We start from the raw sequence: 25980 nt of genomic DNA, 5'->3' as shown, positions 1-25980 counted from the left end.
TGCCCTCTTCTGACCTCTGAGGGCACCAGGCTTCCACATAGTGCAGGACTGGAGGGGCTGGAGGGGACTGGAAAGAGGGCTCAGCAGTTAAGAGCACTGGCGGCTCTTCCAGAGGACCCAGGTTCAATTCCCAGCACCCACATGGCAGCTAACAATTGTTTGTAACTCCAGTTTCGGTGATCTCACACCCTCACACAGACATATGCAATGTGAATAAAATAAAAATAAATTATAAAAAGATTAAGTAAAACAAGCAAAACATTTATAAACTTGTGAATGGTGGGAAAACTAAAAGAAAGAAAATAATCTACATAAGAATGTTCACAACTGCATCCCTAGCAGCCTCAAATTGTAATAATAACACAAAAGGATAAACTGTGGCATAATAGTAGATAGTAGACAAAGCAACAGCAAAAGCAACAAGTCTCCCCAACTCTCTCTCCCTGCACCCCCCTCCAGATCTATCTCTATGTCCTCTTGGTTCTTAAAGATCAAGAGGAAGAAAAAAAATTGTAAACCTTTACTAATTCCCCTAGCTACAGGGCTGGAAAGATGGTTCAGTGGTTAAGAGCACTGACTGCTCTTCTAGGGAACCCAGGTTCTATTCCCAGCACCCACATGGCAGCTAACAACCATTAACTCCAGGATCCAACACCCTCACACAGACACACATACAGGCAAAACACTAATAAAATAAAAATAAATAAATAAAAATTCTCCCCCCTAAATCCTGTCCAGCTCCTACGGCAAAATCTGAAAGTTGGCTCCTGAAAGCGATTTTCAACTGATAAACGTACTTTCCTTACTGAATAGCGTGTTGTGGTGTAGTGCCTGCCGGAATTTTTTTTTCCCTGAAATGCAACTTCAAAAGGAAAGCGTCTGCCACAGAAAAGCAGACTATTCTCCTAAGCAGTCCCTTTGTCTTTTAAATCAAATCAACCTAATTAGATTTTTTCTTCCAGCAAAGCGTCTAAAGACGCAGTCAGTTTGAGACCGTAGACTTTGATATTAGGTCACTGGCCGCTGCAGAGTAACTGAGTTCGGGTCAGCAGAGAGCGACCGGCAACTTCTCTCCATCTCCTAACAGCCAGGCCAGGCGTCCTCAGTAGCAAGGGAACAAGGCCCCTGCGCCGAAGGGGCCACGTCCCCTCCCCCTCCAACTCCGACCCCCGGGCGGCGTTCGTCCCAGCGGCGCCCCGCCCCCCCAGCGGCGCCCCGCCCCCCAGCGGCGCCCCGCCCCCCCAGCGGCGCCCCGCCCCCCAGCGGCGCCCCGCCCCCGAGCGTGATGAGGCGCCTGCTGCTCTGTTTCTATGGGAACCGCTACTGCTTTCCTGTGGCCACAAGCAGAATGGCGGCTGGGGAGTCGAGCTATCTAGGTGGCTTCTACTTCAGATTTCTGCCTCAGAGAACTTTCTCATCCCTGAGCACCCGGGAGATCACCAGTCGGCTCCGCCAGTGGTGAGGAGCGAGAGGTGGGAGCGGCCACGCTCCCGTCCTGTGGACTTAGGGCCGCGCTCGGGGTTGCAGCTCTACGCTCCGGGATCCGGGCTCGGGGATCCGGGGTCCGGGGTCAGGGATACGGGCTCCGGACTCTGCACTCTGTTCCCAAACTCCGGCCTCAGCCCACTGACTCTCCCCCTCTGCCAGGTCCATGCTGGGCAGAATCCAGGCGCAGGCATTCAGCTTCGACCAGACGTTCCAGCCCTACCAGAAGGATGATTTCGTCATGGTTGGTATGGGGTGGGGGGGTCTCTTCTGAAGTTCTTGGGAATACTCCATGACATGTTCTTGGAGTAATAGAATGTGCAAGTTGGGTTTTCTTTTGTTTTGTTTCTTAGGGAACTTTTGAGACGGTGTCTCATTCTGTATCTGGCCTGGCACTCCCCGGATCCTCTAGCCTCTGCCTTCCAAGGGCCACCACGACCTCCTTGCAAACAGCATCTTTTACCTACCTTTGGGATTCTTCCTTAGATAACTTTACAATTCTGTAATGTTTTTAGACAGTCTCAATGTAATTCTCATGGCCTTGAACCCATGTCAATCATCTTGCCTCAGCATCCCCTGTGCTGGAATACAGGGTTGTGCTATCAATTCTGACTGAACATTGTGAGAGGTATTTTTTTTAAATAAGTACATCTTGTTTTTAAGTACTATTATCCGGCTTTATCTCTGACTTTATTAAGCTTAACTCTAAATACTTCTGGTTTCTGAAAGTCTGAGAAGGGGGCCTTGAGCTCCAAGACGGTGCCCAAACAGGACTTCCTCCCAAAGGTGTCAAGCAATGGCTTGTGTGGAAAAAGCCTTTAACTAGAGAGGAATTCTTTGAAGAAGGCAAAGTTCATTCAAAGGCGTGTGTCTTAAAACCCAGCCCCACTGTTTTCAATGTTGTCTCTTACCCAACAAAGGGGAAAGTATTGTTAGGTTTGTGAAATGACCTTCGTTTGTTTTTGCCATTGTCCTCTGGCTTTATAGTTCATGTGTAATGTATTCACTCTGACACTTCTTGAAGGCCCACAGTGTGCTAGAAACTTCTCAATAGCTAGAGACAGAAATGAGTCAAAGGATGGTCTTTGAAGAATGTTCAGTCCTTACCAAGAATGGCAGCAAATAACACAGGTCATCGTACACACTGCCAAGAGTGAAGAGAGAAAGTCTCTTAATTCTGAAGATCAGAAGTGGTTCACTCTGCCAAAACCTGTAGAGGTGAATCTTGGCCTGCTGCTGGCTCTGGCTGGGCAGCTTCCCATAGTTCTTGTCGTTATTTCTAAAGACACCAGTCGTACTGAATTAGCACCCATCCTACACCATTAACATCTGCAGTGGCCCTCTTCCTGAGGGCATTTTCTGAGCTTGAAGGAAGGACCTGAACTGAGTTAAATTCATTCATTTTCCTTTACCTGTGATAGGGTTATAATGCCACTGTAGTATAATGATACTATTATTATGACATGTCTAATGTTGTATGATGTTTTATTATTTTGCCTTTTTGGGGGGCCACTATCTAGCTCCCAAATAAATCACACGCGAAGGCTTATTCTTAGTTATGAATGCCTGACCATAGAGTGGCTTGTTTCTAGCCAGCTTGCCCTAGCTTAAATTATCCCCACTACCTTTTGGCTCTGAGCTTTTATCTTTCTTACTTCTGTATGTCTCACTTTCCTTCCTGTTCCATGGCTAGCTGGGTGGCTGGCCCCGAGGTCCTCCTTTCCTTGTTCTCTTGTTCCTCCTTTTTCTCATGTCTCCTGCTGTTTATACAGTCTGCCAGTCCCACCTGCCCTTGCTCCTGCCTCGCTGTTGGCTGTTCAGCTCTTTATTAGGACCATCAAGTGTTTTAGACGGGCAAAGAATCACAGCTTCACAGTCAATCAAATGCTGCATAAACAAAACACACCTGAAAATAATATTCCCCAACAGTCTCAATTTATTTGTGGCTAGATTTTGATAATTAATCAGTACTGGCCCTCAACTATTTTTATTTCTTATTCTTCTTTCATACAATACATTTTGACCACAGCCTCCCATCCCTCCACTCCTCGTGCCACCCCCCCCCAACGTTCCCTCTTCCGCAGATCCACTGCGCCTCCATTTCCATTCACAAACAAACAAGCCTCCCAGGGATATTAACTGAGCATGACATCACAAGATTCAATAAGAATGGACACAAACCCTTATATCAAGATTAGATAAGGCAACCCTGTAGGAGGAAACGGATCCCAAGAGCAGGCAGAAGAGTCAGAGACGCCCCCACTCCCACTGTCAGGAGTCCCCAAAGAACAAAAAGCTGCACAACTGTCACATATATGTAGAGGACCTGGGTAGTTGTCTGTTCAGTCTCTGTGAGCCCCTCTGAGTCCAAGTTCGTTGGTTCTGTGTTTTCTTGTGGTGTCCTCATCTCTGGATCCTATAATCCTTCCTCCCCATCTTCCACAGGGTTCCCTGAATGCCACCTACTGTTTGGCCATGGCTTGATGCATCTGCTCCCATCAACTCCTGGAAGAAGCCTCTCTGGGGTCAACTGTCCTAGGCACCAGTCTATGAATATAGCAGAATATTGTTAGGAATCATTTATTTTTTTCTTGTCAGTACTGTTTGGTCTACCCTAGGTCTCTGAGCTGTCCAGCTTTCAGTTCCTGGCCATCTAAGCATACTTAACTATTTTTTTAAGTCCAGAATTTTGGAATGCTGTAATTTTTTTTCTTTTTATTTATTTTTGAGACAGGCTCTTACTATATGGCCCTGGTTGGGCTCAAACTGAGAGATCTGCCTGTCCAGGTCCTGGGACTAAAGGTGTGTGCTACCACAACTGGCTTTTTTTCTTTGATACTCTTTTTGTTTTAATATATAACTTTTTGTACGTTTGTTTGTTTTTAAAGACAGGGTTTCTTTTTGTTGTCTTGACTCTCCTAGAACTAGCTCTGTAGACTATGGCCTCAAACTGACTGAGATCCACCTGTCTCTGCCTCCTAAGTGCTGGAATAAATGACATGCAACCACCCTCCCATCTCATATATAACTTTTAATATGCCTGTTTATTTATTAGATATTTCTTTAATGCTTTAAAGTAAGATAAAACCTCTTCCCAGATTGTAAGGCACACACAATTTCAACAAGCCAGTCTCCACAGGACACTGAAATAGTGTCTGTTAGATGCTGTAGAAAATGTTCTGGGCACAGAAGGAAGGTCAGGTGAGAGAAGGAGTACGTTTCTTTTTTTTCTTTTTGGTTGCTCAGTAGAGCTCTTCTGCAGGTTCAATATTTATTCATAAAATTCAATAGATTTTTTTCTATAACCCCAAGCATTTTTTCTCATTTTAAAGTTCTTCTTGTGCTAAGGATATAGCTGAGGTGGTAGGGTACTAGCTTATCATGCATCCCCACACTACATAAACGAGGCACGATGATATAGACCTATAATCCCAGCACTGAGAAGGTGGAGGCAAGAGGATCAGAATTGTTCAAGGTCACCTTTGGCCCAGGCCATCACTAAAACCAAATTAAGATTCATAGTTAAAATATTGGGGATCCAGTGTTGTAGACAGAAGTTTCAGTCCTGCCTGGTCCTGCAGCCATTCAGTCCCAGAGAAACACACAGAGGCTTATATTATTTATAAACTATTTGGCCTGTTAGCTCAGACTTATTGTTAAGTAGCTCTTACAACTTAAATTAACCCATAATTCATTTCTATATTTAGTCACATGACTTGGTACCTTTTGTCAGTAAGGCATTCTCATCTTTATTCCTCCATGTCTGGGTGGTGACTGGCTCTCTGCCTCTCCTCCTCCCAGAATTCTCTTAGTCTGTTCACCCCACCTATACTTCTACTTGGCTACTGGCCAATCAACTTTTTATTAAACCAATATGAGTGACAAATCTTTACAGTGTACAAGAACATTACCCCACAGCACAGTGTGGTGGTGCATGCCTTTAATTCTAGCACTCAGAATGCAAGTGTATTTCTGTGAGTTTGGGGCCAGCCTGGTCTACATAGTGAATTCCAGGACAGCCAGGACTATACTGAAAGACCCTGTCTAAAACAAACAAATGAACAAACAAATAACTAAAATGTTGGAGAGCCAAGGAAGTGACTCGGTGGCAGAGTGCTTACTTAGCATACACGGAGACCTGAGTTCCATCTCTGGCACTAAAAAACGTGCATACGATTCTTTGAAGTCTTCTTAAAGATAATTTGTGGGGCTGGAGAGATGGCTTTTAAAGACGAGAGCTCACAACCAAAATGATGAGATTTATGGGTGTGTCTGTGTATCTATATCTATGTGTATCTATTGTATGTACCTATGCCCAGAGACCAGAAGAGGATACTGAGTCCCTTGAAATTTGAGTTGCATGTGTTGTGAACCATCTTACATGGGGGCTATGCTTGGTATACCAGTCCTTATGACTCAGCAGCAAGTGTTCTTAACCACTGAGCCCTCTGCAGCCAGTTTTTACAGATGTGTATCTGTGTGTAGAGGGCATATGTTCAGGCAGCACCTATGGAATTGGTCTCTGCAGCTGGAGTTGCAGGCGATTGTGAGCTGCCATTTGAGTGCAAGGAACCAAACCCAGGTCCTCTGCTAGAGCAATATGCACTCTCAGCCGCTGAGCCAGCTTTCTTTTTACTTTGAAGTCCAAGCAGGGCTTGACCACCAGGCCTGGCTCAAAAGTACCTTTTTATTAAAGTAATTAAAACCAGGCATGATAGCTTATGTGTAGATTCCCAGCACCCAGAGCCTAAGGTGGGAAGAGTGTGAGTCAAAGACTAGCCTGGGCTATAGTGAAACCCTGTTTCCTTTCCTTTTTTGGTTCTTTTATTTGTTTGTACAAAAGGTTTCTCTGTGTATCCCTGGTAGTCCTATAACTTGCTCTGTAGATCCAACTGTCCTTGAACTCAGAATTCTACCAGATGGGATTAAAATTGTGTGCCACCATACAAGGTGTGAAGCCCTATTTTCAAAGAAAACATAATTAAAACACTAATGTCAGTTTGGCAGTTTGTGAAAGGCTTATTGCTCTGCGTAGAGTCTGGAAATAGTGAAACAAAATTGGCAGACAGCGTGTGGTTTCTGCACTGGCAGTATCATGATGAGTATGGTTGCCTTCTGGACAGTGTTTGGTGAGGCCCTTATTTTAGACTAACCCTAAAAGTGACTCAGAGACATACTTCTGAAGAAAGTTTACAGACTAAGATGCTGAGAGCAGGGAGAGAGGAACATGAGGACAAATCCCAGGTTTCTGTTATAGTCGTAATATATATTCATATATATATATATATAATATGCAATATATATATTATATGTGTGTGTGTATTACACTCTTAAACACGTAAAAGATGGAGAGTAAATTTGATGAGAGTTAGCTGTCTTCTAGTTCGTTGGCTGTAAATCTCACTTTAGGGTCTAACGAGAGCTCTATCAAATGTGCCCGATAATGAGAAGGACTTTTCCATGTAAACAGTGACAAGCTGTTTATTTTACGGTTTCCCCAGAAGCTGGCACATGCTCCCATGTACATCTCAGGAGCAGAACTTAGACCATGGCTGCGTCCCGCCAACCCTAGCAGATGTGGATGGGCGCATGCCAGCTCTACGGGGGTGTATGTTCTTTCATGGCACCAAACAAGATCATCTAATCTTTGTGCGCATTTTGATATCTGTATAAATTTGTTACTGCAAACTAGTTTATGAGTCAGCTGCTATTTTTGAAAAGTGTATCAGTTTTCCTAAAGTTGACATACAGGAAGTCCCTTCTGATGCCTTAATGTCAGTTTTTTGGGTGTTTTTGTTTTTTGTTTTTCTCTGTAGCTTTGGAGCCTGTCCTGGAACTAATTCTGTAAACCAGGCTGGCCTCGAACTCACAGAGATCCCTCTGCCTCTGCTTCCCAAGTGCTGGGATTAATGGTGTGTGCGACCACCGCCCAGCTGATGTCAGTACTATAACAAAACGACAAAACTGTTTTTAATTCATTTTTATGGATATAGCTGTAATTTCAATTTTTAAAGAATTGGTTTGACTTATTTAAGAGGCCTTTATTTAATTTTTATTTTATGTGCTTTGGTGTTTTTTTTCCACATTCATGTCTGCATGAGAGTGTGGGATCACCTGGAACTGTAGTTACAAACATTTGGAACTGTACTCTGGAAGAGTAGTCAGTGCTCCTAACCACTGAGCGATCTCTCCAGCCCCTTAAGAGGCCTTTATAAAAAGTATTTGGAGACTGGAGAGATGGCTCAGTAGTTAAAAGCACTGACTGCTCTTCCAAACAACCCAGGTTCAACTCCCAGCGCCCACATGGAAGCTCACAACTGTCTGCAACTCCAGTTTCAGGTGATCTGAAACTTCCCATGGCAAAACACTAATGAACATTTAAAAAGATATTTCAGGGGCTGGAGATGGCTTAGCATTAAGAACACTTGTTATTGAAGAAGACCCAGGTTTGGTTCTCAGCACCCATATGGTGGTTCACAACAACCTGTAACTCCAGTTCCAGAAGTGACCTCTTCTGGGGTACCTTCATACATACAGATCCAAAATGCTCATGTACACTAATAAAGTAAAATATGTTTATAAAATTTATTTTAAACACATTTTGATTGGCTTTAGGTCAACTGCTGTGAGTCAGTTGGTCTATTTATGGCATCTAAACAGTGGTGCTCACAGTATGAGACAGGGCTGCCTTACATTCTTGATGTTCCTACCTCCACCTTCTACGCGCTGAAGATTGTAAGCACATGCCTCCATATCTGTTTAATTTCTTTCTTTTAAAAAATTTCTATCATTTTCTGTGTGCATGTTCATGTGCTAGGGCGAGCTTGTGCCACCGTGCACACGTGAAATTGGAAGACAACTTTGGGAGTCAGTTCTTTTCTTCTACGTGGAGCCTGGGCATTGGGCATGGGCCATAAGCCTTGTGCTTTTTAGCTTCTGAACCGTCTCACTTTCCCTTGGTTTCATTTAGTTTGTTTCTTTAAAAAATTCATTAGCTTTTTTCTTAATTTAAGGTTCTTCTAGTCAGTGTAATGGTACTCACCTTATCCAACACCCGAAAGATAGAAGCGGGTGTCTCAGGAGTCCAGGGTTAGCCCCAGGTGTACTGTGAGTGGCTAGCCGGAATACATGAGATCCTGTTGCAAAAAAGGATATGTGGGGGCTAGAGAGATGGCTCAGCGGTTAGGAGCATTGGCTGCTCTTCCAGAGGACACATGGCAGCTCACAGCTGCCTGTAACTTATTTTCCAGGGAATCTGATGCCCTCATACAGATATACTTGCAGGCAAAACACCAATGTTCATAAAATAAAAATAAATAAAATTTAAAAAATCACAAAGTCCTTCAAGCCGGACATAATGGCTTATACCTGTTATCCCAGCCCACAGTATTGAGGCTAGAGAACTGAGATTTTTAGGGAAACTTGGAATACAAAGCAAATTCAAAGCCAGTCTGAGCTACATAATGAGACCCTGTCAAAAAGTCAAGGGCTGGGGAAATACCTCGGGAGTGAGCAGTTGCTCAGTATAGACAAAGTCCTGGGTTTAATGCCCAGTATTTTCGGGGTGGGGGGGGGAACAGTAATTAAAGCAGAGATTTTCTTCTTTAGATTAAATGATTTTTTATTAATTTTGTTTCAGAAGTTAATTTTATTTATGATAAAGTTTCTAACATGTTCCCTTGAAATTTGTATTTTAGGCTTTTTTCAAAGACCCAAATATCATTCCAAATTTGCAGTTACTTTCAGATTCTTCTGGACAGTGGACCACATTAGGTAAAGAAAATTAATTTTCGTATTTTCAAGTTAACTATTTTAATAAAAGTTTGCCTCAGCAACTATTACTAGTGATTTGTGTCACTAATATACAAATTGTGACATTCATAATGTGTGACCAGCTGTAGCACGCTCGCCCTGCATCTCTGTCCTGGAAATCTGCTATCATCCTGGCGTAGCACATCAGAGCGATTTTCTCTCAGTAGTTTAGAAAGCATACACCCCGTACCTTCCATTTACTCTGCCAAATGCTGTTCACACTGAGATGAGTGAGAAGAAAGGGCACTCGGGAGCTCACTGCTGCATCAAGGGATACCTGCTGGAGATGCAGCTCCGTGTACTGACATCTGGGTTCACTCTCCAGCAGCACTGTAGTGGTTTGAAAGAAAACGACCCCCAGAGGGAGTGGCACTACTAGGAGATGTGGCCTCTTTGGAGTAGGTGTGGTCCTACTTGGAGGAAGTGTGTCAGTGTGGGGGCAGGCTTTGAGGTCTCATCCATGGTCAAGCAAGTCAGTTCACTTCTTATTGTCTGTGGATCAAAGATGTATGAATTCTTAGAACCTTCTCTAGCACCATGTCTGCCTGCATGCGGACAACCAGCCACCACACGCTCCCTGCCATGAAGATACGAACTAAACTTCTGAAACTGTAAGCCGCCTCCTCCAGTGACTGTTTTTCTGCTTTTGAATGATTTGTTTATTTGCATTGGTGTGTCTGTGAAAGGTGTTGGATCCTCTGGAACTGAGTTACAGACAGTTGTGAGCTGCCGTGTGGGTACTTGGAATTGAACCCAGATCCTCTGGAAGAGCAGGCAGTGCTCTTAACCACTGAGCCATCGCTCCAGCCCCTAAATGTTTTCCTTTATGAGAGTTGCCGTGCTCATGGTGTCTCTTCACAGCAATAGAAAGCCTAACTTAGACAATCACATAAAGCCAAGTATAGTAGTACACACCTGTAACTCCTGTAATCCCAACACTGGGGAGGTAGAGACAGGAGGATCAGAAGTTTATACATAGCAAGTTGAGGCCAGCCTGGGCAATATGAGATCCTGTCATCATCATCATCATCATCATCATCATCATCATCATAATAATAAATTTAAAAGGGAGAGGATGTGATGGAGGGAATAAAAAGAGGGGCTGGAGAGATAGTCCTGTTCAGCAGTGAAGAGACACTGTGCCCTTCCAGAAGTCTGAGTTCACGTCTCAGTGCCCATATATGGCACCACAGCCTATGACTCCAGCTTCAGGGGGTCCAGGACCTGTAGCCTCCATGGCACCTGTGCACACATGCACACCCCCTCACATGGACAGATACAGTCACATAATTAAAAATCGTGGAAGACTGTACATTCCAAGTTTTCCTATAGAAGTGAGAGTGTGGGAGGGAGATGGCCAGTTCTACCCGGGACAGGTCCGATGATGGGAATTCCTGGGCACATGTGGTTTTCACAGGAACAGGCTGACCTGGAATTGTTTAGAATAACAAATCATAGAGAAGTGACTTTTTTATTCATTTTTATTTATTATGTATACAATATTCTGTCTATATGTATGCTTCAGACCAGAAGAGGGCATCAGACCTCATTACAGATGGTTGTGCGCCACCATGTGGTTGCTGGGATCTGAACTCAGGACCTTTGGAAGAGTAGGTGGTGCTCTTAACCGCTGAGCCATCTCTCCAGCCCCTTGACTGTGTCTGCCTACCCATGCAGCATGCAAGCATGCCACATGGGGTCAGAAGACAACTGATTCCTACCAGTTCTTCCAAACGTCCACGTCCAGCATTTTACCACCTGTGCTGTCATCACCCCCAAAGTCCACATTGAAAACCAACATGAATACTATATTTTAAATTCAAGTTTGAGGTTTCAACTGTGGAACTGGTAACACCATTCCATGCTGAATGATGTTTTACACTTTTTTCTTTTTGGGGTGCCCACCATCCAGCTCCCAAATAAATCACACACAGAGACTTATTCTTAGTTATGAATGCCTGGCCTTACTTGGCTTGTTTCTTGTCAGCTTTTCTTAAATTATCCCGACTATCTTTTGCCTATCGGCTTTTACCTTTCTCTATTTGTATACCTTTCTTTACTTCTTTCTCTGTGGCTCGATGTGTAGCTGGGTGGCTGGCCCCTGGTGTCCTCCTCTCCTTGTTCTCTCGTTGCTCCTCTTCCTCCCTTCCTCCCAGAGTCCTATTTATACTCTGCCTGCCAGCCCTGCCTATCCTTGCTCCTGCCTCACTATTGGCCATTCAGCTCTTCATTATCAGGTGCTGTAGACAGGCACAGTAACACAACTTCACAGAGTTGAACAAATGCAGCGGAAACAAAAGGCACACTTCTGGAAATAATATTCCCCAACAATTCCATTTAGAAAAAGGACCTGTGGGCTAAAGAGGGTTAGAGTTAGGGTCTGCCTGCGAGCAGACATGCAGGCAGAACACTGTATACATAATAAATAAAATCTTTTTTAAAAAATTAAAAAGAAAACAGAGTCCGCAGAAGTGTGTGCAGTCTCCGTCTTCTTGGCACAGGCTTCACAGAAAGGTCTGACTTGGTCCTAAGTTTTGTTCAAGATTTTGTTAATTTATTTTGTTTTTTATGATTGTCTTAGGGTTTCTATTGCTGTGAAGAGACACTATGACCATGTCATCTCTTATAAAGAAAACCATTTAATGGAGGTGGCAGCTTATAGTTCAGAGGTTTAGTCCATTATCATCATGGCAGGGAGCATGGTGGCTGGGAGTATGTCCGCATGCAGGCAGACATGGTGCTAGAGAAGGGTCTAAGAATTTATACATCTTTGATCCACAGGCAATAGGAAGTGAACTGATTTGCTGGGTAAGGTTTGACCATGGATGAGACCTCAAAGCCTGCCCCCGCGTTGACACACTTCCTCCAAGTAGGACCACACCTACTCCAACAAAGCCACATCTCCTAATAGTGCCACTCCCTCTGGGGGTTATTTTCTTTCAAACAACCACAATGATTTAATTTCTTTTTAATGTATTTTAGATTTTTGTTTTTGTTTTTAGACACAAGATTTCTCTGTGTAACAGCCTTGGCTGTACTGGAACTCTATAGTCCATGCTGGCCTCGAACTCAGAGATCCACCTGCCTCTGCCTCCCGAGTGCTGTGATTAAAGGTGTGTATCACCAACACCTGGTTTCTATATTTTTTAAGCTAACTCTCCAGGCCCAATAGTAGTGCTGTCCAGGTGTGCATGGGTGTTGGGCATCCCCTGGAGTATGGGTAATTGACCAGAGGCCAGTCTCCCAAAAGAAGAATTCTCCCTCCCCCCAGACTAACTCCTCTGGTAAGAACCAGTCCTTCTTAGCTCATGCCTCCCCACCCTCACCCTGCATCCCTGTTGGGATTTAGCCAGCTCAGTCCTGCGCAGGTGAGCACAGTTGTTTGGAGCTGAGGGCAGCTGTCCTGCCATGTCTAGAGGACAGCATTTCACTGCATTCTGTCTGCTGCCTCTAGCAAGTGTTCCCTGAGCCTTTGTTGTTGAATTTAAAAATCACATTTATTTATGGTGTGTGTGTGTGTATATAGGTCAGAGCACAGTTAGCAGAAGTTGGCTCTCCTTCCACCAGGTAGGTCCCAGGGATGGAACTCAGGTGCTTGGCTCATCAGGTCCCTTTCTTCCCCCTTTGAGCCATCTCAGCAGACCTTATTCTAAGTGTGGAACAGAGTGCCGCACAGAGACTCTGAGAGGCCACACGGGCCTGACAGGTAGGAAAAGAACTCTAAAATTACAACACTTCACTTGGGTTGGATTTTTAAGATTGATATTTTATTTGTATGTACATGTATGGATGTGCACGTGCATGCAGGTGTCCACAGAGACAAGGAAGGGGTGTTGGCTCCCCTGGAGCTAGAGTTAGAGGCACTGAGCTACCTGACTGATGCCGAGATCTGGAAGAGCAGCAAGTGCTCTTAACCATGAACCTTCTCTCCAGCCCAGCACTCGTGTTTTTGAAGAGGAATTTTTTGAATGCTACCAATGCTTTTCTACCAACTTGGCTTCCTTTCCTCTCATTTTTTGCAATTTTTTTTTATTGTTGTTGTTATTTCTCTGGTATATTGATGTCTTCCCCCTCAGTTTTCTTTTTTTTTTCCCCTCAGTTTTCATTTGGAGTCTTTATATCCCTACCCCCAAAATCAGTCTGGATTGCCTAGAATCTCAACAGCCTGGACTGTTAATTTTGAACTCAAAGCAGTCCTCCTGCCTCAGCCTCTGGAGTGCTGGGTTACAGGCCTTCACCACCGCATTCTCCTGCCTCAGCCTCTGGAGTGCTGAGGGGCTACAGGCTTACAGCAGCACACCCACTCTGTGCCATGCTGGGGCTTGAACCCAGGGCTTCACGGAAGCTAGGAAGTGGTCTTCCACCGCAGCTGTCTGCAGCCCAGGAAGGCATTGTTAAGAAGGAGGAGACTGGAAAGGGACACCTGTGAATGTTTATAGCCCTGCTCGATCAGGAGACACCAGAAACCCTGTTCTGAAGAGAACACCAAGGATGTGCTAGGAAAACCATCTGATAAAGAGATCAGGGCGTGTCTCTGGAGTTATCAGTCATTTCAGCAGAAACCAAAAGTAGAATGGGGTGGTTATCAGTGAAGATGCTGATCTAAAGGGCTCTTGGACTTCTTACTCCTGTGGGCTGGGCCATAAAGCTTCTCAGCTGCCAACATGAGCTGTGTGTTAAGGAAAGATCCAGAAGGTAAATCAGGGCTAGAGAGATGGCTCAGCAGTGCAGAACTTGTACTGCTCTTCCAGGGGGCCTGAGTTTAGTGCCCAGCACCCATGCTAGGCCATTCAGATTCTGGGGATCTAACACCTCTGATCTGTGAAGGCACCTGCATCCACATCCACACACACAGACACACACAACACACAATTTTTTTTTTTTTTTTTTGGTTTTTCAAGACAGGGTTTCCCTGTAGTTTCTAGAGCCTGTCCTGGAACTAGCTCTTATTAATTCTGAAAGCTTGGCATTATCTTAGGCTTATTTCTAACTAGCCCTTATAATTTCAATTAGCACATTCCCATTAATTCACATTATCTCATGGACCACCCATCCTGTTTCCTCCTCGTCTCGTCCCTGTCTCTCATCTCCCTGGCACACCTAGATCCCCCTACTTTCTCCCTCTGCCTAGAAGTCCCACCTATGACTCCTGCCTGGCTACACCTTCACACAGTGCACAAATATTCCATAACAAATCTTTTAAAAAGTGTCAGTGAGAGTTCATTTTACCAGACGAGACAGCCTCTAATCTTATCCTCAGAGGCTGGGCCACCCAGACACAGAACTTGGGGCCAAGTAAACAGAAACCTTAGGTACTGGTTCACCTGGTGCCTAATAATTGTTAATCTGGTTTTGGGGTGGAAATGGCTGTCCTGTGTTCAGCTCATCAGTGTATGGTTTCTCAGTCTGTAGACCAGGTTGACCTCGAACCTAGAGATCCTCCTGCCTCTCCCTCCTGAGTTCTGGGATTAAAGGGTGTACCACCACTGCCTGGCCTACCAGTGTACTTTAGAAGCATACATTTCGTGTAGCAGGTTTACATAGAAAGAAATTCTTCCTCAGAATGAACTGTACCTCAGTCTTACCTTTTATAGCATTTAGATGAAACTCTGAACCTGAGTGAGTTCAAATTTGGAGTCTTTTGAAGTGGAATGAATAGTACTTTCCATATGAGGAAACTGAAGTTAGGAGCTGGGGACGAAATCCGATTGGCTGAATTGTCTTACCCAAAGTCCAGTGCCCCCTGATGACTCTGTGTGTGCTAGGTCACTTTGAGGCTGCCACAGCTCAGAATGCAGTGGCACTGGGTTAGGCCATCATCCTCTGAACTCTGAGGTGATGGACATCAGTGCATAGTAGATGCCATTTTCACAACTTAGACTAAGGGGTTTGAGTTGAATTTAGTAAGTTTGACTTATTAAAATGGCATGCTAGCCAGGTGGGAGTGCACACCAGTAGTCTCTTTGCTGGGTCGGGTAGATGCAGGGCATTGCCAGTTGAGGACTACCTGGGTTACAAAGACTGTCTCCACACACACGAGCACACGAGCACACGCACACACGCACACATGCACACACCCTACCACCATCATCTCTCCCCTGTGCTCACCAGCCCATGTTCTGGAGCTGCCAGGCTCTCTTCACTACCCCCCCCCCCCCGCCCAGTCTTTCTGAAGCATTCAGAGTTATTCCATCACAGTCTGTAGGCTTTTTGCCTCATCTACTCCCTAAAAGGATTGGGCCTCAAAACAAGAAGGGCTTCTCTCAGGAGCACAGTTTTTGAAGTCATTGAAATGCATAGTTCCTGGCTCCAGGCATCTTTCTTGTCCCCCACGTCCAGGATCATGACCTGTAAGAACAGGTTCCAGCATGACCTGGTGGAGAGTCAAAACAGGAAAGGCAAACAATTGCCAGGATTACTTTTAAGCCCTGGCATTTCTCAGGCTAGCAATACAGCAGTGGGGCCTGAAGATGGAACTCCGCATGTGCAGGGCCCTGCCTGTGCTCCCTAATACCAACAAGGGAGCCAGAAGACAAAAGAACATTGTACCAAACTATGTGTAGGTAAAAGAAAGGGAAAGCTGATTGAGGCAATAATAAAAATATTTGTCTTAATCTTTATGGCTATGTAATTTAAGGTGTACTCACAGGAAAAACTATTTTTAAAAGATATATTTAAGGAAAAAGTGTGGTCTGGGGACCAGGACTCAAAGAGGGAGGAGCTAAGGATATAAAAGAAGCCAAGCCCACCAGGCAGTGGTGCCACATCCCTTTAATTCCAACACTCTGGAGGCAGAGGCAGGTGGATCTCTGTGAGTTCGAGGACAGCCTGATCTACAGAGTGAGTTTTGGGACAGCCAGGGCTACACAGAGAAACCCTGTCTCAGAAAACCAAGAAGCGGTTGAGCCCCAGTGCGGTTGTCCCACATTTCTCTTCTGGTCTAAGATGACTCGACCAGCCCTGCCTTGAGTGTAACCTTGGCTTGGAAAAGTTTTTGTGTCTTACACTGTCAGCGAGATCTCATAGGAGACTTTGTAATGAAGAAAAAATATTTTCAAGGTATCTTCAAAGACTTTACAAATGATCATTAATTAAATTATTGTTTTGGTTTTGATGTTTTGTTTTCTGAAACAAGGCCTCGCTATGCAGCCCTAGTTGGAACTTGCAGTGTATGTCTGTCCTCCTGCCTTTCCCTCAAGTGACGGTGGTAGACGTGAGGCACAACAGTGCTCCTCCTCCTCTTGTTAATGTGTATTTAGTCAGCGTGTCTCTATGTGTGCATACATGCCAGACGATAATTTGCAGGAGCTCCTCTGTCCTTCCACCATGTGGATTGAACTTAGGTCATCAGAACTGGTAGGAAACACCTTTATCCACTAACCCATTGCACCAACTGTTCGTGTTTTGGTTTAGGGTGTGTGTGTTTGTGTGTATATATGTGTGTGTGTGTACATGCGTGTGTGCCTATGGAGTTCAGAGCTGTCACATCTGGGAGCTGGAGTTACATAGTCTTGTGAGCCATCCATTGTGGGTGCCGGAAACTGACCTCAGTTTCTCTGTAAGAGCAGTCTGTGCTCTTAACCACAGAGCCGTCTTTCTGGACTACCCCACCGCACCTATACCTACCTATTTTGAGACAGGGTTTCACTTTGAAACCCAGACTGGCCCTGTAGCTGACTGAAAATGCTAGTCTACCTCAGCCTCTCAGGTGCTGGCCTTATAGGTATGTGTTATCAAACCTAGCTCTAAATTTGAATTATAGAGCATTTCATTATGGAAATCCAAACTTATGTGAAGGAATTTTATTGATTCTATATTTGATCTTTGCCAGAAGGCCAAGGAGCAAAGTTTTCTAGGCAGTTCTGACAAATGCATTTCAGTAGAGGGCATGCCGGGCTGTAAGAGCCCTGGGTTCTGTCCCCAGCACTGACTAGAGCTAGACATGGCTGTAATCCTGTGCATACCTGAAATCCCACCACTGAAGAGGTAGAAGCAGGAGGATCAGAAGGTCAAGCTCATCCCCAGCTACACGGTGATTTCGGGGTTAGCATAGACTATGTAAAACCTTGTCCTGATAATACCACACACACCACACATACACACACACACACACACACACGCACACACACACACACATACACACAGTCATAACCCCCCTACTAAACACACAAAGCATTTTTGCATTAAGCATTCTCTAGTTCACTGATTCTCAACCTGTGGGTCAAGACCCTTAGGGTGGAAAGACCACTTCACAGGGCCACATATCAGATATTGTTTGTGTTGGATATTTACAGTTATGACGTAGCAATGACATAATGCTATGGCTGGGGTCACCACAACCTGAGGAGCCGTATAAAAGGTCACGGCATCAGGACAGTTAAGAACCACTGCTCTAGTTTATGTTCACCTAGCTCTGAAATAATACTTTATTATACATGTTTTTGTTTTTGTTTTGAGACTTGAGTAACACCGTATATCCCGTAAGTCCTGGTTTAAAACTTGCTCTGCAGCCCAGCCCATCCTCAAACTGTGGCAATCCTCCTGGCTTACTCTCCTGGATGCTGGCCTTATCTGGCTACCAAAACACCTAAATAAATGAAAAAGATTATTTTTGTTTTATATCTGTATGTTGAGATAGGGTACCTACTGAGAATTCTTGGAGCTAGAGTTATAGGTGGTTGTGAGCCACCTGAGGAAGGTGCTGGAATCCAAATACTGGTCTTTGGGAAGAGGCAGCAAGTGTTCTTACCCACCAACTCACCTCTCTAGTCCCTAACCTTTATTTCAGGTTAATGTAGTAGTAGTAGGTAGTAGTGTGTGTGTGTGTGTGTGTGTGTGTGTGTGTGTGTGTGTGTGTGTGTTTGTGTGCACTACAGAAGCTACTTTGGGGACAGGTTTTGTCTTTTCATGGTAGTTCAGGGACCTAATTCATGACTTTGTGTAGCACTTTTATCCACTGAGTCATTGAGATATGTGTTGTGTTTGGTTACTTCTTAGAATCCATGCATAATGGTTAGTATTAGAAATAACTAAAAATTGGGGCTGGGACCAGGCATGGTGGCCCACAAGTTTAATCAAAGCACTCAAGAAAAAGCAACTGTGGGGCTGGAGAGATGGCTCAGAGGTTAAGAGCATTGCCTGCTCTTCCAAAGGTCCTGAGTTCAATTCCTGGCAACCACATGGTGGCTCCCTCTTCTGGACTGCAGACATACACACAGACAGAATATTGTATACATAATAAATAAATAAATATTTTTAAAAAAAGAAAAGGCAACTGTCCATGAGTTTGATCTTCATAGTGAGTTCCAGGACCTTGACTCAAAAAACAAAACAAAACAAAACAAACAAGCCGGGCGGTGGTGGCGCACGCCTTTAATCCCAGCACTCGGGAGGCAGAGGCAGGCGGATCTCTGTGAGTTCGAGACCAGCCTGGTCTACAAGAGCTAGTTCCAGGACAGGCTCCAAAGCCACAGAGAAACCCTGTCTCGAAAAAACCAAAAAAAAAAAAAAAAAACCAAACAAACAAAACAAAAACGGAGGGATGGAATTTGAATCTGTGTCCCATGACTCACGATCACCTGTTACTCCAGCTGCAGGTCATGGGTGCTACCTCTGGCCTCTGTGGGCACCTACACACAGGTGGCAAACACACAGACGCCACATATGCACAGAAGTAAAAGATAAAAGCATATCTTTAAAAAAGTTTAGAAATAACTAAAATCACTAAATTTCACTTTTATATTGTCATCCTTTACAAAATATCTTTTTCAGGAACTGAGGTGAAAAAAATTGAAGCTATAAATGTCCCGTGCACACAGCTTTCAATGTCATTTTTCCAGCGGTTATACAGTGAAAATATCGTTCGAGAGAGTGGACACATTGTCAAGTGCTTGGATTCTTTCTGCGATCCCTTTCTCATTTCAGATGAACTGAGAAAAGTAAGTATAGAGTTTTTAAATTTTGCATTGGGGGTTTATGAAAGGAAATGCGAAAGGGTAAAACCTTCAGCCGCTCAACCTGGAGTTCTCTCTAGCTAGTCGACCTTCTCAGGGTGGACTGATGTGGACTGCTGACGTGACTGTGGTGGTTGGGCTGACGCTACACGTGCACAGGAGGTCACTCCCGACAGGTATCGGGCCCAGTGTGTCAACAGCAGAGAAACTCCGGCCTGTTTAATGATGAGCTATTGGCTTCCCTATCAGTCTCTACATCAAATGGATATTAAGAATATACCTGAAAAGTTGATAATAGTGGCACGCCTGTAATTCTAGTACTCAGGAAGCAGAGACAGGGAATCTAATCAGGAGTTCAAGGCCACCTGGCCTACTTAGTTACACGCTGTCCAGGGCTGTATAGCAAGACCTATCTCAAAAGCAAGACCAACAAGACTAAACTAAAAATGGAGCTTGGGACACAGCACAGTTGAGAGAGTATTTAATCTAGTGCACAAAGCCTTGGGTTTGATCCCCAGCACTCCATACGTGTGGCGTGGTGGCACATGCCTATTAGCCTAGCACTTGGGTTACAGGTCACCTCATCTGTGTAGTTCAAGGTTAGCTTGGGGTACATGAGACCCTGCCCAGGAATTAAAAGAAAAAAGATATTAGTAATTTGTTTTTTGGTTTTTCAAGATAGGGTTTCTCTGTAGCTTTGGAGCCTGTCTCTATGCTCTGTAGCCCAGGCTGGCCTCGAACTCACAGAGATCCACCTGCCTCTGCCTCCCAAGTGCTGGGATTAAAGGTGAGCGCCACCACCTCCCAGCAGTAGTTTGGTTTTTAAACAGATATATTTTATGTGTATGAATGTTTTATATGTATGCATGTGTATGCACCACATGTGGGCCTAGTGCTCATGAAGACCAAACAAGGTCTGGATCCCCTGGTATCGCAGTTACAGATGGTTCTGAACCACCATTCAGGTGCTGGGAACTGAGCCTCAGTCCTTTGCAAGAGAGGGAAGCTAAGCCGTCTCTCCAACCCAAGTATTGTTTGATTTAGGTGGCCTTGTGTTGTACAGGCTGACCTTGAACTCACTGTGTGGTTTAGGGTGGCCTCGACCTTCTAAAAGCTCAAAATCATAACCCTATATTCTACATTGCATTGCTTGAAGATGATTTTTATCATCTTAGGTTTTGCTCATGGAAGACTCTGACAAATATGAAGTCTTCAGCCTACTGGAAAGGGAAGAGTTCCTGTTCCGTCTTTTTAAGCATCTCTGCCTTGGAGGCTCCCTTTGTCAGTATGAAGATATGATTAAGCCGTATCTGGAGACCGCAAAGCTGATCTATAAGGATATGGTGAGGTAATGTTCTCAGTGTGTAAATTCTTCCTAGTAGAGAAAATCCTTTCTGTGTGACCCTGGTAGGATTACCCAGCATCGCTTGTGTTCATATTGGCGACTCCACTGGCCCTTGGCGGCCGGCCTTTCTCTTCTCCAGGCCAGAAGATTTTGTGTCTATATTTTTGTTTTCAGTTTTGTTTGTTTCTTGCCAGAGCTGGTATTTGACTAAGACCTTGATTTATAGGCAAACATTCTACCGTTGAGGCAGCAGCCTTGTATTTCAGGTCATTATCAGTTTTTGTGAGGTTTGGTGTGTCTGGTCTTGTGAGACAGTCTTACACTGCAACTCAGGCTGCCTTAGAACTCATTCTGTGACCCAGGCTGTCCAGCCTAAGTGTGGGTCTTACTGCCACGCCCAGCCCCCCAGGCTTAGTTGTTAGCCTTTCATTCTTCCCCTTTTCTCATCCAGACCTCCTTGACTCTGTCCCACCTGGTTCTGCCAGCTTCCCTTCCTCTCCTCCCACTCTCTTTTCAATACCAAAAGAACACAAGAGATCCCAAAGAATGTGTGACTTTGCTCAGGTGTGTGTGTGTGTGTGTGTGTGTGTGTGTGTGAGAGAGAGAGAGAGAGAGAGAGAGAGAGAGAGAGAGAGAGAGAGAGAGAGAGAGAGAGAGAATGTGTGCAAAACCTTTATTCAAAAGAAGTGGAAGAATTTTAATTTAGATGTAATCTTTCGCCCTCCCAAATTAATCCCAAAGACGGGTAGTTAATTTTAAGTATTCTACTAGGCTCACCTTCCCTCCTTCCCACCCTCCCTCCTCCCCACCCTCCTTCCTTTCCACCCTTTCTTACTTTTTGAAACTCAAATGAAGATTAAACTATAAACTCGAGCCTGGAGAGAAGCTCAGCACTAGAGAGTCTTCTGCTCTCTAAGAGGACCCCAGCTCCGTTCCCAGCACCTACACAGCAGCTCACTATCACCTGTAACTCCACTTCCAGGGGACCTATGGTCCTTTTCTGGCTTCTTTGGGCACTGTATGGTATATATACATGCATATAGGCAAACATTAAGACACATAAAATATAAATAAAGAAATCTTTAAAAAAAAAAACCCATAATTTCAAGATTAGGAATTGGGAGCCATGCCTCTAATTCCAACCCCGAGGAGGTAGAATCATGAGGATCACTGCGGGTTCTAGGCTATCCTGGTTTATACATTCTGATTCCAGGCTAGCCTAGGCTCTATAAGTGAAACTCTGCCTCCAAAAGAGAGAGAGAGAGAGAGAGAGAGAGAGAGAGAGAGAGAGAGAGAGAGAGAGAGAGAGAAAAAGAAAAAGAGAGAACGAGAAAGGAAAGAAAAAGAAAAAGGTCACAGAAACACGGAGGTAGCAAGCTGCTCAGCAGGTAACGATGCTAGCTAACCAAACCACCTGAGCTCTGAGCTCAGTTCCTGGAACCCATGTAAAGGGAGTAGGAGAGAGCAGACTTCACAGAGTGACTTCTGACCTCTACACTGATGCTATGTAAAAGAAAGGAAATAAAAAGAAAACATTTTCAGGAATATGCAGCCAACATGCGAGGCAGTGTGTTCTGCACATTTACAGCTCCTGTGAGCTCAGGAGAGTGAGGCCCTCCGCACCCTAGCCACGCATACATACGCTACCAGTTCCTGTGGACCCAGGAGACTGAGGTCCTCCACACCCAAGCAGTGCATGCACACGCTACCAGCTCCTGTGAGCTCAGGAGACTGAGGTCCTCCACACCCCAGCAGTGCATGCACACGCTACCAGCTCCTGTGGACCCAGGAGACTGAGGTCCTCTGCACCCCAGCAGTGCATGCACATGCTACCAGCTCCTGTGGACCCAGGAGACTGAGGTCCTCTGCACCCCAGTCGTGCACGCACACATTACCACACTACCATTCTGTTGCCACAGGAGTCTGTGGAATGTCTCACTGCTGTGTGTGGTAGGGAAGGGTTCACTGAGGTATTTGAAACAAACAGTTCTAGAGCTTAAATAGAAATGCTTTTTCCTACTGAATCCTCCTGGTAGCCTAGCCTGCAACTTCCTTTACATTTACAAAGGTTCTATTGGTAGCTTTGAATTATACATAATGATGGGCTTTATGATGATAATTTAATATACATGTGTCCAATGTGTTTGGATTGTCTTCTCCTCATGGCCCTCTTCTACATTTTGGTGTGTTAAATTTTAAAAAGCCCTGAAGAGTAACAACCGTTCATGAAAAGAGCAGCTAAGCTGATGATGCTTCCTTTTTAAGATTTATCTGTATGTGGACACACGCACAAGTCCAAGGAAAGGGTGTTGGGTTGACGAGGCAAGTGATGTGGGTCCTGGAATCAAACCCAGATCCTTGGCCAAAGCAGCAATCGCTCTCTCTTTTTAAAGATATTATAAGGGCATTTTGTCTGCATGTCTGCCTGCTGCCTGATGAGCCAGAAGAGGGTATCAGATCCCCTGGAACCAAGGGTAAGGATGTTTCTAAGCATCCTGCCATGTACATCCTGGAAAACTGAGCCCAGGTCCCCTGCCAGCGCGGTGGGTGCTCACAACCGCTGAGCCATCTCTCCAATCCCCAGGCTTGTTATATTTTAAATGTGCCTTTTTTTCCTCCTCTTAGTGTTCGGAAACATCCTCGAACCAAAGAAATACAAATTACCTCTTCCGTCTTTAAAGTGAAGGCCTACGTGAGTATTGAGCTTCTTTTTTTGGTTTTTCCAGACAGGGTTTCCCTGTAGTTTCTAGAGCCTGTCCTGGAACTAGCTCTTGTAGACCAGGCTGGCCTCGAACTCAGAGATCCACCTGCCTCTGCCTCTGCCTCCCGAGTGCTGGAATTAAAGGCGTGCGCCACCATCACCTGGCTCAGTATTGAGCTTCTTGATTACTCATTATAGATGGAGCCGCTATGTTTGTGGCTTAGGAAGCAGAGCCTGTTATACTTGGAAGAAAAGATGCCGCTGCTGACTATTCTATAAAATTCTGACATTATTGGGTACAGCTTCATGGGAGTGAGTTAGGGCCGGAACCTGGAGCCAAGGCAGAAGCAGAGACTGAAGGAGTGTCGCTGACTGGTTTCCCTCATTGCTCTTCTTCAAGGCCCTGAGAGGAGCACTAACTGCTTTCCCAGCCCAAACTCCAGCTCCTTCCACAGTCCTCCCCAAACAACATCTGGTGCCAGGTTCTCCATTTGTTTGCTCTCTATTGTGCTGAAACACTGACTAAACCAGCTGAGGGGAAGAGAGGCTTTACTTTATTTTATTCACCTTACATGTCCAAGCCTCAGTCCACTGTCGAGGAAGCCGAGACAGAGGCACAAGCCTTGTGGCTTATTCAGCCTGTTTTCTTATGCATTCCAGACCCCTGCCCTGTGTTGTCACCACCCACAGTGGGCTAGGCCCTCCCCCATCCATCATTAGTCAGGATAACATCCCACGGGCCAGTCTGATGGAGGTAATTCCTGAATAGAAATCCCTCTCCGCAGACATGTCTAGGTGTGAGCCAAGTTGACAAAAGCAAACAGCACCCATGGCAGGCACTTCACTCACCGAGTATCTCCGTGGTTCATGGAAACCATCTGATAGAGTCGGGGAAGGGACAGACTTGAGTCCTAGCACCAGGGGACTTAGGCAGAGGGCTGCTGAGCTCTAGTGTAGTCTACATAGTGAAACACAAGAAAAAAGCCGGCAGTGATGGCTCACACCTGTCATCCCCGCAGTCAGGCAGGACCCATCAGTTGAGGCCAGCCGGGGGCACACACTTACACAAAGCACAGCAAACAGCAACAAGCTCTTGGGAAGCCTATGATTGCACTAGCCACTCCCTGAGGCCGGAGTTAAGAGTTGTGATACATGCGCACAATGGATTTGTACTGCTAGTACGGCTGTTGGAAGTTTATTGTCAATTTATTATCAAAAACTTTTAGGTATGTTTAATGATTCTTGTTTATTGAGACAGACATCTTGCTGTGCATTCCAGACTGGCCTCAAACTTAATCCTCCTGGCTCAGCCCCCAGAGGACTGGGATTAAAGGTGTGTGCCATTACACCTGCCTATGTTTCATGATACTTGGGCAGAAAAATGTGTGACAGTCAAAGACTTCAATGTGGTTGAACACTGAAAAATTCAGGCCTGTCTTTTCAGGACTCTGCTGGCTTGTGCTACCCTTCAGCTAAGGAGCATGAGCAGACCTTTTCCTACTTCGTCGTGGATCCCATCAAGCGTCACGTGAACGTCTTGTACCATTGCTATGGTGTGGGGGAGATGGCTTAGTTTGGTTTACACCCTCTGTTGTGTCTCCTCGTCAGCACTGATAGACGGACAGATGTTTTCTTGCAGATCCGTCAAAAGCAGCTCTAAAGAGAAAGTTGAGCTGAAGAAAGCAAACACTAAAGTGCCTTTCTCTTCGTTAGCCTGGCACACTCACACAAGAACACCTGGTGGAGCCTGTACAAAGTAGAATGTCACAGTTTATGTTTGTTCTATCAAGATGTAGCCAGTCTCAATTTCCTATTTTTTAAAATTGTTTGGGAGGCAAAGGCAGGCAGGTCTCTGGGAGTTCACGGCCAGCCTGGTCTACAGAACTAGTTCCAGGACAGCCAGGGCTACACAAAGAAACCCTGTCTCAGAAAACCAAATTAATTAATTAGTTAGTTAAAAGATTGGTTTTAGTGTTTGAGGAAGTATCCCATGTGAGCTTTGAACTCCCTATGCAGCTGAAGCTGGTCTTGAACTCCTGATCCTCTTTAGTGTCGGGATGCAAGTGTGTACCACCAGGCTTTGCTCTATGTGCTTTGTTTGGGGAACTAATTAATTCTGGTTTAGAATGGAAACATTAGACATCACCACCACCAGTCATTAATGTGAATTAATACAATTTTTAAACTTCAGTTAATTACATTTTTCTCATCCCAGAAAGGTATATGTCTTGCCAGTGTGGTGGCACACACCTTCAGTCCCAACATTTGGGAGGCAGAGGCAGGCGGATCTCTGTGAGTTTGAGGCCAGCCTGGTCTACAAAGTGAGTTCCAGGACAGCCAGGGCTTGAAAAGAAAAAGGAAGGTTTATGTCTCTACACGTAGGAAAAACAGAGAATTCTTTTGCTTCATTTTTTTTCCACTTAAAATCCTCAATTAAAAATCATTATAAATTCTTATTATATAATGAATTAAACCTCTGGCTGCCATAGAGTTTCTAACTGAAACATAGTAGTGATATGAATGTTATGGGTCCATTGGAGGTGGTGTTGCTAGCAGTGGAACCCAGCATTCTATGCATGCTAGGCAACTGCTTTATCCACTATGGTATGTCAGCACAGGGTCACATGTAGCCCATTCTGGCCTCATACCTGATATATAGCCAAGTATGACTGTGAACTCCTGAC

The 25980-nt window shown here is 44.9% G+C and overlaps 1 protein-coding gene across 1 annotated transcript; it reads left to right on the top strand.

The window, feature by feature from the left end:
- Positions 1-1296: 1296 nt before the first annotated feature.
- On the top strand, positions 1297-25652 carry Cfap300 (cilia and flagella associated protein 300). The gene is made up of 7 exons (XM_038323075.1): positions 1297-1458; positions 1648-1729; positions 9183-9258; positions 19069-19235; positions 20426-20598; positions 23221-23287; positions 24741-25652. Exons 1-7 carry the CDS (start codon positions 1349-1351, stop codon positions 24867-24869), a joined length of 804 nt encoding a protein of 267 aa, XP_038179003.1. The 5' UTR covers positions 1297-1348; the 3' UTR covers positions 24870-25652.
- Positions 25653-25980: the final 328 nt, after the last annotated feature.

This window comes from Arvicola amphibius, chromosome 3 (genome assembly GCF_903992535.2).
Source record: "Arvicola amphibius chromosome 3, mArvAmp1.2, whole genome shotgun sequence".
NCBI lineage: Eukaryota > Metazoa > Chordata > Mammalia > Rodentia > Cricetidae > Arvicola > Arvicola amphibius.
This window is presented reverse-complemented; position numbering and strand designations above follow the sequence as displayed.